The sequence below is a fragment of the Somniosus microcephalus genome, chromosome 7 (assembly GCF_052327205.1).
Source record: "Somniosus microcephalus isolate GS21.2 chromosome 7, FLI_Smic_1.0, whole genome shotgun sequence".
NCBI classification, from domain to species: domain Eukaryota; kingdom Metazoa; phylum Chordata; class Chondrichthyes; order Squaliformes; family Somniosidae; genus Somniosus; species Somniosus microcephalus.
This window is the reverse complement of record NC_140993.1, coordinates 92,933,481-92,946,084: the sequence shown is the minus strand read 5'-3', so window position 1 is coordinate 92,946,084 and position 12,604 is coordinate 92,933,481. Positions and strand designations below refer to the sequence as shown.

At 46.0% G+C, this 12,604-nt stretch overlaps 1 protein-coding gene across 9 annotated transcripts in view; it reads left to right on the top strand.

The window, feature by feature from the left end:
• Positions 1 to 12,604, top strand: part of LOC147114800 (RNA-binding Raly-like protein) — an 859,876-nt gene that overhangs the window by 758,756 nt on the left and 88,516 nt on the right. For all 9 annotated transcript variants that reach the window (XR_015078991.1, XM_085992749.1, XM_085992753.1 and 6 more), the window contains 2 exons: positions 4,247 to 4,425; positions 6,192 to 6,248. Coding sequence is in view for 8 of the 9 variants with exons in the window: in XM_085992749.1 (XP_085848875.1) it covers positions 4,247 to 4,425; positions 6,192 to 6,230 (218 nt within the window). In the remaining variant the exon portion in view is untranslated. The remainder of the gene's footprint in view (positions 1 to 4,246; positions 4,426 to 6,191; positions 6,249 to 12,604) is intronic.

Sequence of the window (12,604 nt, the reverse complement as noted above, 5' to 3'; positions counted from 1 at the left end):
TACTTCCCGCACACATGGTCGTTAGGGACATAGGAAGTGTCCCTGATTTCCCACATAGTGCAGGAGGAGCATACCATGGTGCCGAGCTGTACTGCCATGACTTAACCTTTAATTAATTCAAATTAAATTAAATCAAATCAATCCCACCAATTACACTATAATTAAATGATATACTCAAGGGCCCTTGTTTACCAGCAGTCCCCGCTACATAACAGAGACCTTAGAAACTATAAAAGCGATAAAGAGAGAAATACTCACCAACCAATCACTTACCTGCTTTCTGGTGACATCACACTTTGATTAATTTTTACTTCTCTCTCTCCTCTCGCAGGTCCGCCTCTCCCGATCTCGGAGCTCAGTTTAAATCAGCCTCTCCCGCCTCTCCTCTCGCAGGTCCGCCTCTCCTGCTCTCGGAGCTCGGTTTAAATCAGCCTCTCCCACCTCTCCTCTTGCAGGTCCGCCTCTCCCACTCTCGGAGCTCAGTTTAAATCAGCCTCTCCCGCCTCTCCTCTTGCAGGTCCGCCTCTCCCGCTTACAGAGCTCGGTTTAAATCAGCCTCTCCCGCCTCTCCTCTCGTAGGTCTGCCTCTCCCGCTCTCGGAGCTCGGTTTAAATCAGCCTCTCCTGCCTCTCCTCTCGCAGGTCCGCCTCTCCCGCTCTCGGAGCTCGGTTTAAATCAGGTCAGAGCATGTGGGGTTAAGCGACAAGTAGAAGAATGGATAGCCAGCTGGCTACAAAACAGAGAGGTAGGGGTTAAAGGTATTTACTCAGCCTGGCGGAAGGTGGGAAGTGGTGTTTCACAGGGATTGGTGCTGGGATCATTTGGATTCGGGAAGAGGAAGTACAATTTAAAAATTTGCGGATGACACCAAATTGGGAGGTATAGTTAATACTGAGGAAGGCTGCAATAAAATACAAGATGATAATAAACTTGCAGAATGGGCGTGTAAATAGTAAATGAATTTCAATATAGTGTGAGGTGATACATTTTGGTAGGAGGAATAAGGAGGCCACATACTCCTTGGAAAATAAGGGGGAGAAATTCACTATCGCCTTTTTGGGGCTCTAATCTTTAACAGTTTGAAAAGTTCGCAGCAGGCGCTAACGATTTCAAACTTTTGAAAAATATACTGTTTGCGCTCCAAGAAGCAAGCGCTCCACTTCCTTCTTGGAGCGTAATCGGTAGCAGACGAGGGGAGGGGGGAAGACTTCAGCAGTGTTGCATACTGGGCCGTGTAGCACTGCCATGTTCAAAGGCTCCTTCCCTCCCTTAAAGGGAAGGGCCATCGCTGCAGGCTCTGCAATATAAAGAGTACCTACCTGGACCACCAAGGCAGCCGCGATCCCGCGCAATCAGCCCGACACTCAAGCAGAAAAAAACTGGAACAAGAAAGGTAAGTTTATTTTTACGTACCTCGGCCACCTCACCTTTAATCATCGCCCCCGAAGCAGCTGGCTGCCCGATGCACGCCTCCTGCAGCTGTCGGTGATTTCGACCGGTGCTGCTGCAGGGGGCGGAAGTCAATTTCGGGTCGGGGCGCTACCGGGGAGATGCACACGACGATGACATCATGATCTCCGGGTGAAGGAGACTGGGGTGCAACGCCATAGTGCTGCTGCAAAACTCCCGCCGAATATGGCGGGAGTCGATGTCAGCGCCACGCTCGGTCGCAAAGTCATTTGCGCCCAGTTAGCGCCACCAGGGGGCGCTAACAGGAAGTGCAAAAGCACCCAATTTTGCCCCCTAAGAGTCTTAATGGGGTAGAGGAGCAAAGGGATCTAGGGGTACACATTCACAAATCATTAAAAGTAGCAACACAGGCTAACAAAGCCATATAAAGTGTAAACAAAGCACTGAGGTTCATTTCTTGAGGCATAGCATTGACAAACAGATGTTATGTTAAACTTATATAGAACCTTGGTTAGACCACACTTAGAATACTGTTCTGATCTACCTATTACAAAAAAGACATAGAGGTGCTGGAGAAGGTGCAAAAAAGATTTACAAGGATGATACCAGAACTGAGAGGTTATAACTTTCAGGAAAGACTGCACATGCTGGGGCTTTTTCCCCCAAAAAAGAGAACACTAAGGTTGACCTAATAGAGGTTTTAAAATTCTGAAAGGGTTTGATAGAATAGACATCGAAAAGACGTTTCCACTTGTGGGGGAGTCCAAAACTAGGCATCATAAATCTAAGATAGTCATTAATAAATCCAATAAGGAATTCAGGAGAAACTTCTTTACCCAGAGAGTGGTTAGAATGTGGAACTTGCTATCACATGGAGTAGTTGAGGCGAATAGCAGAGATACATTTAAGAGGAAGCTAGTTAAATACATGAAGGAGAAAGGAATAGAAGGATATGCTGATAGGGTTAGATGGAGTAGGGTGGAAAGCGGCTCACATGGAGCATAAACACCAGCACACACCAGTTGGGCCGAATGACCTGTGCTGGAAGTGGAGTGCAATGCCGGGCGCTCCACTTCCTGGTGGGGTGGTAACCGAGATGATGTCAGGGCGCAGCCCGCATCGCCCAATGGAGGTTCCACAGAGCGCTGCTGCATTTCAATGCCTCTCCCCTTTAGTTAAAGGGGAGGGCCGCTGCGCACTCTGCAGGGTCTCCAAAGGCCCACACTAGGCCACCAGGGCGGCGTGGTGTCATGGCCGCAGCCCGGCACCGAGATGTGGTGCCGGGCTGCGTGATTGCAGCCAGGATCATGCCACGGCCCACCACAGAGGGCCGACCTGGAGGTCGGCCAAAAAAAAGAAAATGGCGGCACGGATCGTGGCCGCACCTCCCTTTTAAATACCGCCCCGTGAGCGGAGGTCGGTCCGGCTCGTGACCCACAAGGCTGGCACTGACATCGTTCGTGGGGTGCAACCGAATTTCTGCCGCCAGGTGGTAAGGGGACACGGTGGGATGCTAAGGGGTTGCAGCGCACGGCGATGACGTCATTGGCGGCAGCAATACCGGAGAGGGCGCGAGGCTTTCGGGTAACGCCTCAGCAACACCCCACCGAATTTCTCGCAAGGCGCTTTTTTCGCCCCCATATCGGGCGATAAGCCTTTTGCGCCCTGTTAGTGCCCCCCGGAGGTGCTAACAGCAGGCACAAAGGAGCCGAATTTCTAGGCCTAGTGGGGGAAAAATTCAGTTGTTTGCGCCTCCCGTTAGCGCCTTAAGAGGGCGCTAGTGGGGTGCAAAGCAACTAGCGCCTGGGCGCGGCGATATTTGCGCCGCACGCAAAATTAACCAGACATTTTGCGGTGGCGCTAAACACTACCACCACGATCTCCTGCGCCAGCAGATCATGACGTAAGTCGAGTGCGCAACGCCCCGGTAGCGCCCGGGACTGGATATTGAGTGGCGCCCCCTGCCTTACCGCCTGCCGCTAGCAACGACAGGTTGAGGGGAGCGTTTTGCAGTCAGAAAGGGACTGGGGGAGCGCTATTTATAGGTGACCGCTTCCTGCCTTTTCTTGTTGGTGACATTTTTGCACCACGCATTCTGAGAGAGAGAGAGACTTCTGGAGAGATTCAACGCTGTGTGAAGGAGTTTTGGGTACTGAGCAGCACTTTGCAGGTTCATTTTGATTTGCCCTTGTTTCGCCAGCGCTCTGAGGTTGCGCCTTGCTGCTCGGCCTTTGCGCCTTAAGACAGGTGTGAAGCGCCTGATTTAGCGCTCCAGTCACCAAGCCAAGTTTACAGATATCTAACTTTTATTAATTAAAGTACTTTTGGACGTATTCTGCAGATTATTTCCATGCAACAATGGAAAATCACTTCAGACATAATACATAGATTGATCAAGAACAGCAAAGCCAGTGAAAGAGTTAGATATCAGCTTCGGCATTTTTTTACTCAAATGGGGAATAATCTTGGAACTTGCTATCACATGAAGTAGTTGAGGCGAATAGCATAGATGCATTTAAGGGGAAGCTGGATAAGTACATGAGGGAGAAAGGAATAGAAGGATATGCTGATAGGGTTAGATGAAGTAAGGTGGGAGGAGGCTCGTATGGAGAATAAACACCAGCATGGATCAGTTGGGCTGAATAGCCTGTTTCTGTGCTGTAAATACTATGTAATCTTGATTATTTGTTGTATATCTTTGGTATCAATCAATCTAGAATTGGGATGAGCTCCGGCAACATACCATCTGTGCTTTTACCCCATTATCTATTCCATTGAAGCATCTTCTGAGAATCTCAGAGGTATAGGATGTGATGTTTCTGTGCCTTTTCCATAGAGTCACAGAAGAAGCAGCTTGAAGAAAATTCAGAGTCTGCACATGAGGAATCCATATCAGAGAATGCAGAAACCTCCACGGAGGAACAAGTGGAAGGGGGCCCTGACGTTGATGCAGATGGGGAAGAGATGACTGATGGGGTAGAAGAAGATTACGACGAGGATGGCAGCAATGAGATGGTATGATCTGCATGAGTTAACATGCAGTATGATATGAATCTTCTTGCAAGACTGCATAATTAATTCCTAAATTATTCAATTTAGATTGGCAGTGTCAACTCTCAAGAGTTATACAGGAATATTTTGAAGCAGAAGGCACACGTGATTGTCAATATGTGAATGTGGCATTTGCATTATGATACATGCGTTGAACAACAGTAGTTTTGATGGGATCAGATGGTTAATATCTTAGTATTTTTTTAAGGAGTATTGCCATTACTTCAGGGAGTTTAGAGGCAGACTAAGTTGCTGGAACAGTCAGCAATTTACCCCTATTAAACTGCACTGAAATTGCAGCATTTCCAACCAGGGTAAGTTAACACATTGTACTCCCATAATGCTGCAAGATTTTTTTTCGGTTGGCTATAGAATAGATGCAGAACAGTTTCTTTGACACTGATGAGGAATGGCAAGTTGCACTTCCTGTAGAATCAATCTAACAGATCAAGGAGGGTAGATAGAGGGAAGGAAGAGGACTATAAAATAAAAAGATAGGAAGAGAAGGCCTCAGCAGCAGATATCTGGCACAGCCTGCTCGCCCACCCTTCTATGGAAAACTTAGGTAAGCTTTTTGTATCAGATGTGGGACCACCTGCAAAAGTAGAACTGAGGCAGCATGAAGCCAACTTTTTAAACTTAACAGTTAAAGTTTAAAAGGAATGCTGATCTGCTGGACTGCCTTTACATTTCCCATGATCTCTTTTTTAACATTCGAAATGCTACCAGCATTCAGAGGCTAGGCAGCGGAGCGCGGTGAATGTTTTTAAGTCTACATGCACAGAGCTTCACTTTCCTGGATTAGAAAGTGACATGAGCAGGTAGTATAGCTGCAATGTCTGTGCACACCACTCTACACACAGTACTGATATGAGATCAACAGTTGCAGTATCACTGTACAATATATTAAACCAACTAACCTGGTTTACTATAGTTCTGAACTCTGCATACATGTGCAGGATTTTTAATGTACTCTCTGAAACTATAATGCTTGAAAGTTATTTAATTTTCCACATCATTCACATTTTTGAAAATTGTATATATTAAAGGATGATCAATGTATTTCTAAAGGTTAATTAAGGATAATGGGCTCATTTAATGACATTATAGCTTATGGAAATTGAACTTTTGCTTACATAAGTCTCCTTGCAAACCCCGCGGTTAAGATGAACATTTGTGCTATGGAGTTTCTGCAGGTAGCAATCATTAGTATACTGAAGAATGAGAGATGACTAAACATCTGCAGAGATACAGTCAATATACAGCAGAGTTGTTAGGAAAATCTTTTCCTCTGTTTATAAGCACATACTGTGATAATGTTGATTATGTTCTTGGCATTTTGAAAATGTCATTGTGTCACTTATGCATGACATTAAGACAGAAAAATGCTGGACTCTTTCACCATCGAGCAATTTAAATAACATCCTCAAAGCAACAGCAGCCCCCTTTTAATCTGAATACTTCAAATTCTTGTCATTTCACCTGTGCGTGTTAATTCAGCTCTAACTTTCTGTCAGCTTTAGTTTTTCTTCCAAGGCACTTCTCCCAGTAATCTCAATTGTTTCAATAGTGATGGAAAAAATCAGCAAAAATAATTGTGATGCATTGTAACTGATCAGAAAAGTGACATTGATGGAACACTAAATAAATTGGCTTTCCCTATTGCCAGTAACCCTTCTCTGGTTACTTTTTTTTTGTCTAATGAATTCTGTTTGTTCTGTTACTTTCAGAATGAGAATCATGTATCAGACATGGAGGATACACAGTAACTGATTCAAATAGATAAGGTTGGTTTTCTGCCTAATTTCTGTTAAGTGCAAATAACTGTATTAACAATATTTGTAGTGGCGCTTCGTAATTTCCAAACATGCAGCCACTGAGCTTTGAGGCTTTAGCAACGAGTAGACGCGTGTCGAAATAAAACGTTCCAAACCATAACTTTGTCTTTAAACTGTTTACTGTAACACCTTACAAACAGAATTACAAAGCAAAACACGTTTAAACGAACACGGTCAAAAACTGTATTGCTCCAGCCCTCAATGCTTCTGCCTCCTCCAGCCTCGTGGTGCTTGAGCTGTAAAATGGCTGGATACCACGTGACAAGCTTAAGGACTGTACCATTGTAGCAAGAATAAAGGGGGTCACTCAGCCTATACTATTGTAACAAGAAAAGAGGGGGTTTCTCAATACAATAAGTCAGTCAGGTAAATTAACTGTATTATACTATTTAACCAATATTTTAAAGTATTTTCTTTCTTAAACTTTCATGACTCTTACAATATTCAAAACCTCAGACTTCCAATCAGGTTAAGTCAAGGTGACTAGTAATATTTTGTAACAATACACTTTCAGCTTTTTAATTATTTTACAATGTAATTTTGCTATGTTACTAATTCAGTCTTTGAGGTATTTTGGATTAGTGCTACAGGCAGATAGTTCATCAGTTTATGATCCTGCTGCTATGTATTAAATTCCTTCAAAATGACACTGAATTGAGCATGTTAAATGGATCTTTTTTTTATAACTGGAACTCTTGTACAATCGAATATTTTTGACCTATCATTTTTCATACTGAGACCTATAGCTGTTCAGTCCAGTTCCCAGCCACATTAACTGAAGCAGCCTTGATCACATTGTTCTGCACAGCAGGACTGCTTTGAAATGAATCTTCAATTTTAAACATTGCATGCAAGAATAATTGTCAACATCTACTTTATGAGAAAAAATGTATTATATAATGGTTTAGCATCTTTAGTTTTTATATAATTTTCAGTGGAGCAGATTTTCATTGCTAGCACAGTGGGCAGAGCCCTCGCACTGCCCACTCAATGCCACGAGCAAGAGGTCCAATCATTTTCATGGTAGGACCTCATTTGAATGTGATTAGCGAGCTGGCAGCTCTCTCTGAATGCTGACAGGTGGCTCATGAATCGGGAGAGGGAGGGTGGGCTGGCAGGTCTCCATGGAACAAAGCCAGAAGTATTCATGTAAAGGGAGTTGGTGGAGGGGGGTGGTGGGGGGCGGCGCACACAGAAGAATTGGCAACTGGCCCAATAGAAATCATTTGGAAAAATTATTGCAATGTTTCTGGAGCAGCCTCCAGTGGTTCCTTTAAGGAAACCTGCCTCGGCTGCTCTATATCCAGTATCACTGCTTCATTGGTAACTGAAAATTGTGTCAGGGCCCTACCATCTGTACAGAGCCCCGATTTAAATGTTTTAACAAGGCTCCGGCTTGTTTTGGTGGGGGAGCGCTGGCCATCCATTTTGAGGCCCTCTCAAAAATAAAATCTGGTGGGACTTAGACAGCCAGTGGGTAGTTGTTTTAAAAAATATATATTTTCATCTGCCTTCTGACCCATTGTTCAGCATGAAAGAGGTGGTGGTAAGCAGGCAAAAATCGTCACCATGTGTCTACAAAAAGGGGCTATTCCTTTACATCATACAATCCATTTAAACAAAAACATTTAGTAACCTCTTTTAATTTTTATTTTATTCGTTCATGGGATGTGGGCGTCACTGGCAAGGGCAGCCTTTATTGCCCATCTCTAGTTGCCCTTGAGAAGGTGGTGGTGAGCCACCTTCTTGAACAGCTTCAGTCCCTGTGGTGAAGGTACTCCCACAGTGCTGTTAGGGAGGGAGTTCCAGGATTTTGACCCAGTGACGATGAAGGAATGGCGGTATACTTCCAAGTCAGGATGGTGTGTGACTTGGAGGGGAACTTGGAGGTGGTGGTGTTCCCATGCACCTACTGCCTTTGTCTTTCTAGGTGGTAGAGGTCGCGGGTTTGGGAGGTGCTGCCGAAGAAGCCTTGGTGAGCTGCTGCAGTGTGTACCATCTTGTAGATGGTATACACTGCAGCCACATTGCACTGGTGGTGGAGGGAATGAATGTTTAAGGTGGTGGATGGCATGCCAATCAAGCGGGCTGCTTTGTCTTGGATGGTGTCGAGCTTCTTGAGTGTTGTTGGAGCTGCATTCATCCAGGCAAGTGGAGAGTATTCCATCATACTCCTGACTTGTGCCTTTTAGATGGTGGAAAGGCAGGAGGTGAGACACTCGCTGCAGAATACCCAGCCTCTGACCTGCTCTTGTGGCCACAGTATTTATGTGGCTGGTCCAGTTAAGTTTTTGGTCAATGGTGACCCCCAGGATATTGATGGTGGGGGATTCGGCAATGGTAATATCGTTGAATGTCAAGGGGCGGTGGTTAGATGCTCACTTGTTGGAGATAGTCATTGTCTGGCACTTGTGTGGCGTGAATGTTACCTGCCACTTATCAACCCAAGCCTGAATGTCGTCCAGGTCTTGCTGCATGCGGGCATGGATGGCTTCATTATCTGAGGAGTTGTGAATGGTACTGAACACTGTGCAGTCATCAGCAAACATCCCCACTTCTGACCATATGATGGAGGGAAGGTCATTGATGAAGCAGCTGAAGATGGTTGTGCCTAGGACACTGCCCCGTGGAAGTCCTGCAACGATGTCCTGGGGCTGTGATGATTGACCTCCAACCACCACAACCATCTTCCTTTGTGCTAGGTATGACTCCAGCCAGTGGAGAGGTTTCACCCCGATTCCCATTTACTTCAGTTTTACTAGGGCTCCTTGATGCCACACTTGGTCAAATGCTGCCTTGATGTCAAGGGCAGTCACTCTCACCTCACCTCTAGAATTCAGCTCTTTTGTCCCTGTTTGGACCAAGGCTGTAATGAGGTCTGGAGCCAAGTGGTCCTGCCAGAACCCAAACTGGGCATCAGTGAGCCCATTGGTGAGTAAGTGCTGCTTGATAGCACTGTCGACGACACCTTCTATCACTTTGCTGATGATTGAGAGTAGACTGATGGGGCGGTAATTGGCTGGATTGGATTTGTCCTACATTTTGTGGACAAGACATACCTGAGCAGTTTTCCACATTGTCGGATAGTTGCCGGTGTTATAACTGTACTGGAACAACTTGGCTAGAGGCGCAGCTAGTTCTGGAGCGCAAGTCTTCAGCACGACAGCCAGATGTTGTCGGGGCCCACAGCCTTTGCTCTAACCAATGTGCTCAGCTGTTTCTTGATATCACATGGAGTGAATCGAATTGGCTGAAAACTGGCTTCTGTGGTGGTGAGGACCTCAGGAGGAGGCCGATATGGATCATCCACTCAGCACTTCTGACTGAAGATGGTTGCAAATGCTTCAGCTTTGTCTTTTGCACTCACGTGCTGGACTCCACCATCATTGAGGATGGCGATTTTCATGGAGCCTCCTCCTCCCATTAGTAGTTTAATGGTCCATCACCATTCACGACTGGATATGGCAGGACTGCAGAGCTTTGATCTAAATGGTTGATTGGGGGATCGCTTAGCTCTGTCTATAGCATGCTACTTCCACTGTTTAGCTTGCATGTAGTCCTGTGTTGCAGCTTCCCCAGGTTGGTGTAAGATTGTGAAATTTTCAGTAATTAATCACGCAAGAAAATAGGGTTAATAAGACAGTTTATTGATCAAAAGAAGCTTGTACAGAAAAACCTTTGATAAAAGGGCATACAAAATGGCCGCCGGACCTCGTGATCAGTTTCTGGGACCATTTGATTTCTGTTACTGCAAGCCAGACAGGCTTGTGGATTGAGGACAGTAAGCCCGTGAAAGCCAGTATCGGGAAACCGAAACTCATGGAACTGAGCATACATACTAATTAGATTCTAAGTACAGGACAGTTTTGGGTAACAGGATGAGGCCCATCAAGAAATGGGCAGACAATTGAATGAACACTTAAGCCCATTTGCTGTACAAAGGAAAACCGTTTAACAGCCATCAAGGGCAATCTCCAAACCGATCAATATACGAACCGAGTTACGGTGACAAAGAAAAATACATTATCGGCCCAGGAAGGCCAGTTAAGCTATCACCGGCTCCCGTTACAAAGACAAAGCGCCCCTGCAGAGATTTCTGCCCGCCAAAAATATTACAAAGACTGGACTATGATTTGGCGGGAGATAAGACTGTCCCAAAAAGGTATAACTGTGGATTGAAAGGTCCATCAGTGCGCTTCGCTTCAGATTCACGCTTCGGGAACACGATTCAGTAGTTACGATTCGATTCAGGACGTCTCTTCTTTTGAGAACGCTTCGGGACGGACTCTTCGGCCAAACAAGGCTCGGCCACGACGGGAAGACGAAGGAGGGTGGCCCGGGTACCTTTGTCGGGAGATCATCGACGACCCAGGCCGAAGGTGAAGACACCCTCGGGAAAAACGACAATCCAGGCCGGAGAAAAGGACACTCCGGGCCTAGCACTCCAGTGCCTCAACATCCCATTCAGTAACGGACCTTCCATGTGCATCCATTTCTACAACATCACATCGGTAGCAGAGTCTCCAAGGTGCATCCAGTTCTTCGGCAGCCTTTCAGTAAAGGTAACACAGGTTTAACGGATTCATCCATGACGAGCGCTCATCAAGGCTGTATCTGCTGCTTCATCGCGTAAGAAAAACAAACTGCGCCAGAAGTTTCCAAATCCACGTGACAACGGAAAGCTGTGCCAAAAGGCTGCGAACCCCCTTTTCGCGAATCTGAAAGTGGTGAGCATGATCCCGAGTTCCTCAAGTCGAAACTTAGTTTAGGTCTAGGGGAGGGGGTTAAGGGTAATCGTAATGTGTTTCCCCTTTTACGATGTGCCGTGTGTTTCCCATTTCCATAGAGTTAAGTTTATAGATATGTGTATGCTTGTAGTTACTTTAATCTGTGCTTATGACATGTATTTTATAATGCTGCAAACTGTTTAATAATAAAAGCATCCATTTCGTGCTATTCAACCTGGTCTATTGAGTCTTTCTCTGCACTACAGTTCCCTGCACCTAAGTCCAAGGTCTAGAACCGTAGGGAAGAGTGGGTCGAACCACTCAAGGGTAATTATCGCACGAAGCCTGGTAGGAGACCAGAACGAGCAAGAGAAACCCCCTACATTGGCACCGCATTTTTAGGTACGCCTGGTGCTGCTCCTGGCATGCTATTCTACACTCCTTATTGAACCAGGGTTGGTCCCCTGGCTTGATGGTAATGTTAGAGTGAGGGATATGCTAGGCCATGAGGTTACAGATTGTGGTGGAATACAATTTTGCTGCTGCTGATGGCCCACAGTGTCTCATGGATGCCCAGTTTTGAGCTGCTGCTAGATCTGTTCTGAATCTATCCCATTTAGCACAGTGGTAGAGCCACACAACATAATGGAGGGTGTCCTCAGTGTGAAAGCAGGACTGCGCGGTGGTTACTGCTACCAATGCTGTCATGGACAGATGGAACTGCGACAGGTAGATTGATGAGGACGAGGTCAAGTAGGTTTTTCCCTCGTGTTGGTTCTCTCACCACCTGTCACAGGCCCAGACTGGTAGTTATGTCCTTCAGTACTCAGCCAGCAGTGGTGCTACCGAGCCACTCTTGGCGTTGGACATTGAAGTCTCCCACCCAGAGTACATTCTGTGCCCTTGCTACTCTCAGTGCTTCTTCCAAGTGGTGTTCAACACAGAAGAGTACTGATTCTATCAGCTGAGGGAGGGCGGTAGGTGGAAATCAGCAGGAGGTTTTGCCCATGTTTGACATGAGACTTCATGGAGCCCGGAGTCAATGTTGTGCACTCCTTCCCGACTGTATACCACTGTGCTGCCACCCCTGGTAGGTCTGTCCAGCCTGTGGGACAGGACATACCCAGGGATGGTTATGCAGCTGTTTGGGACATTGGCTGACATCTGTGAGTATGACTATATCAGGCTGTCGCTTGACTAGTCTGTGGGACAGCTCTTTGGCACAAGTCCCCAAATGTTGGTGAGGAGGACTTTGCAGGATTGACTGGGCTGGGTGTGCCGAGGTCATGCCGGGTGGTCCGACCGGTTTTATTCTTTTTTGTCCCGGTTTATTACAACTGAGTGGCTTGCTCGGCATTTCAGAGGGCATTTAAGAGTCAACCACATTGCTGTGGTTCTGGAGTCACATATAAGCCAGACCAGGTAAGGACGGCAGATTTCCTTCCCTAAAGGACAGTAGTGAACCAGATGGGTTTATACGACAATCCAATAGTTTCATGGTCACCATTCCTGATGCTAGCTTTTTATTCCAGATTTATTTAATTGAATTTAAATTCCCCAGCTGCCATGGTGGGATTT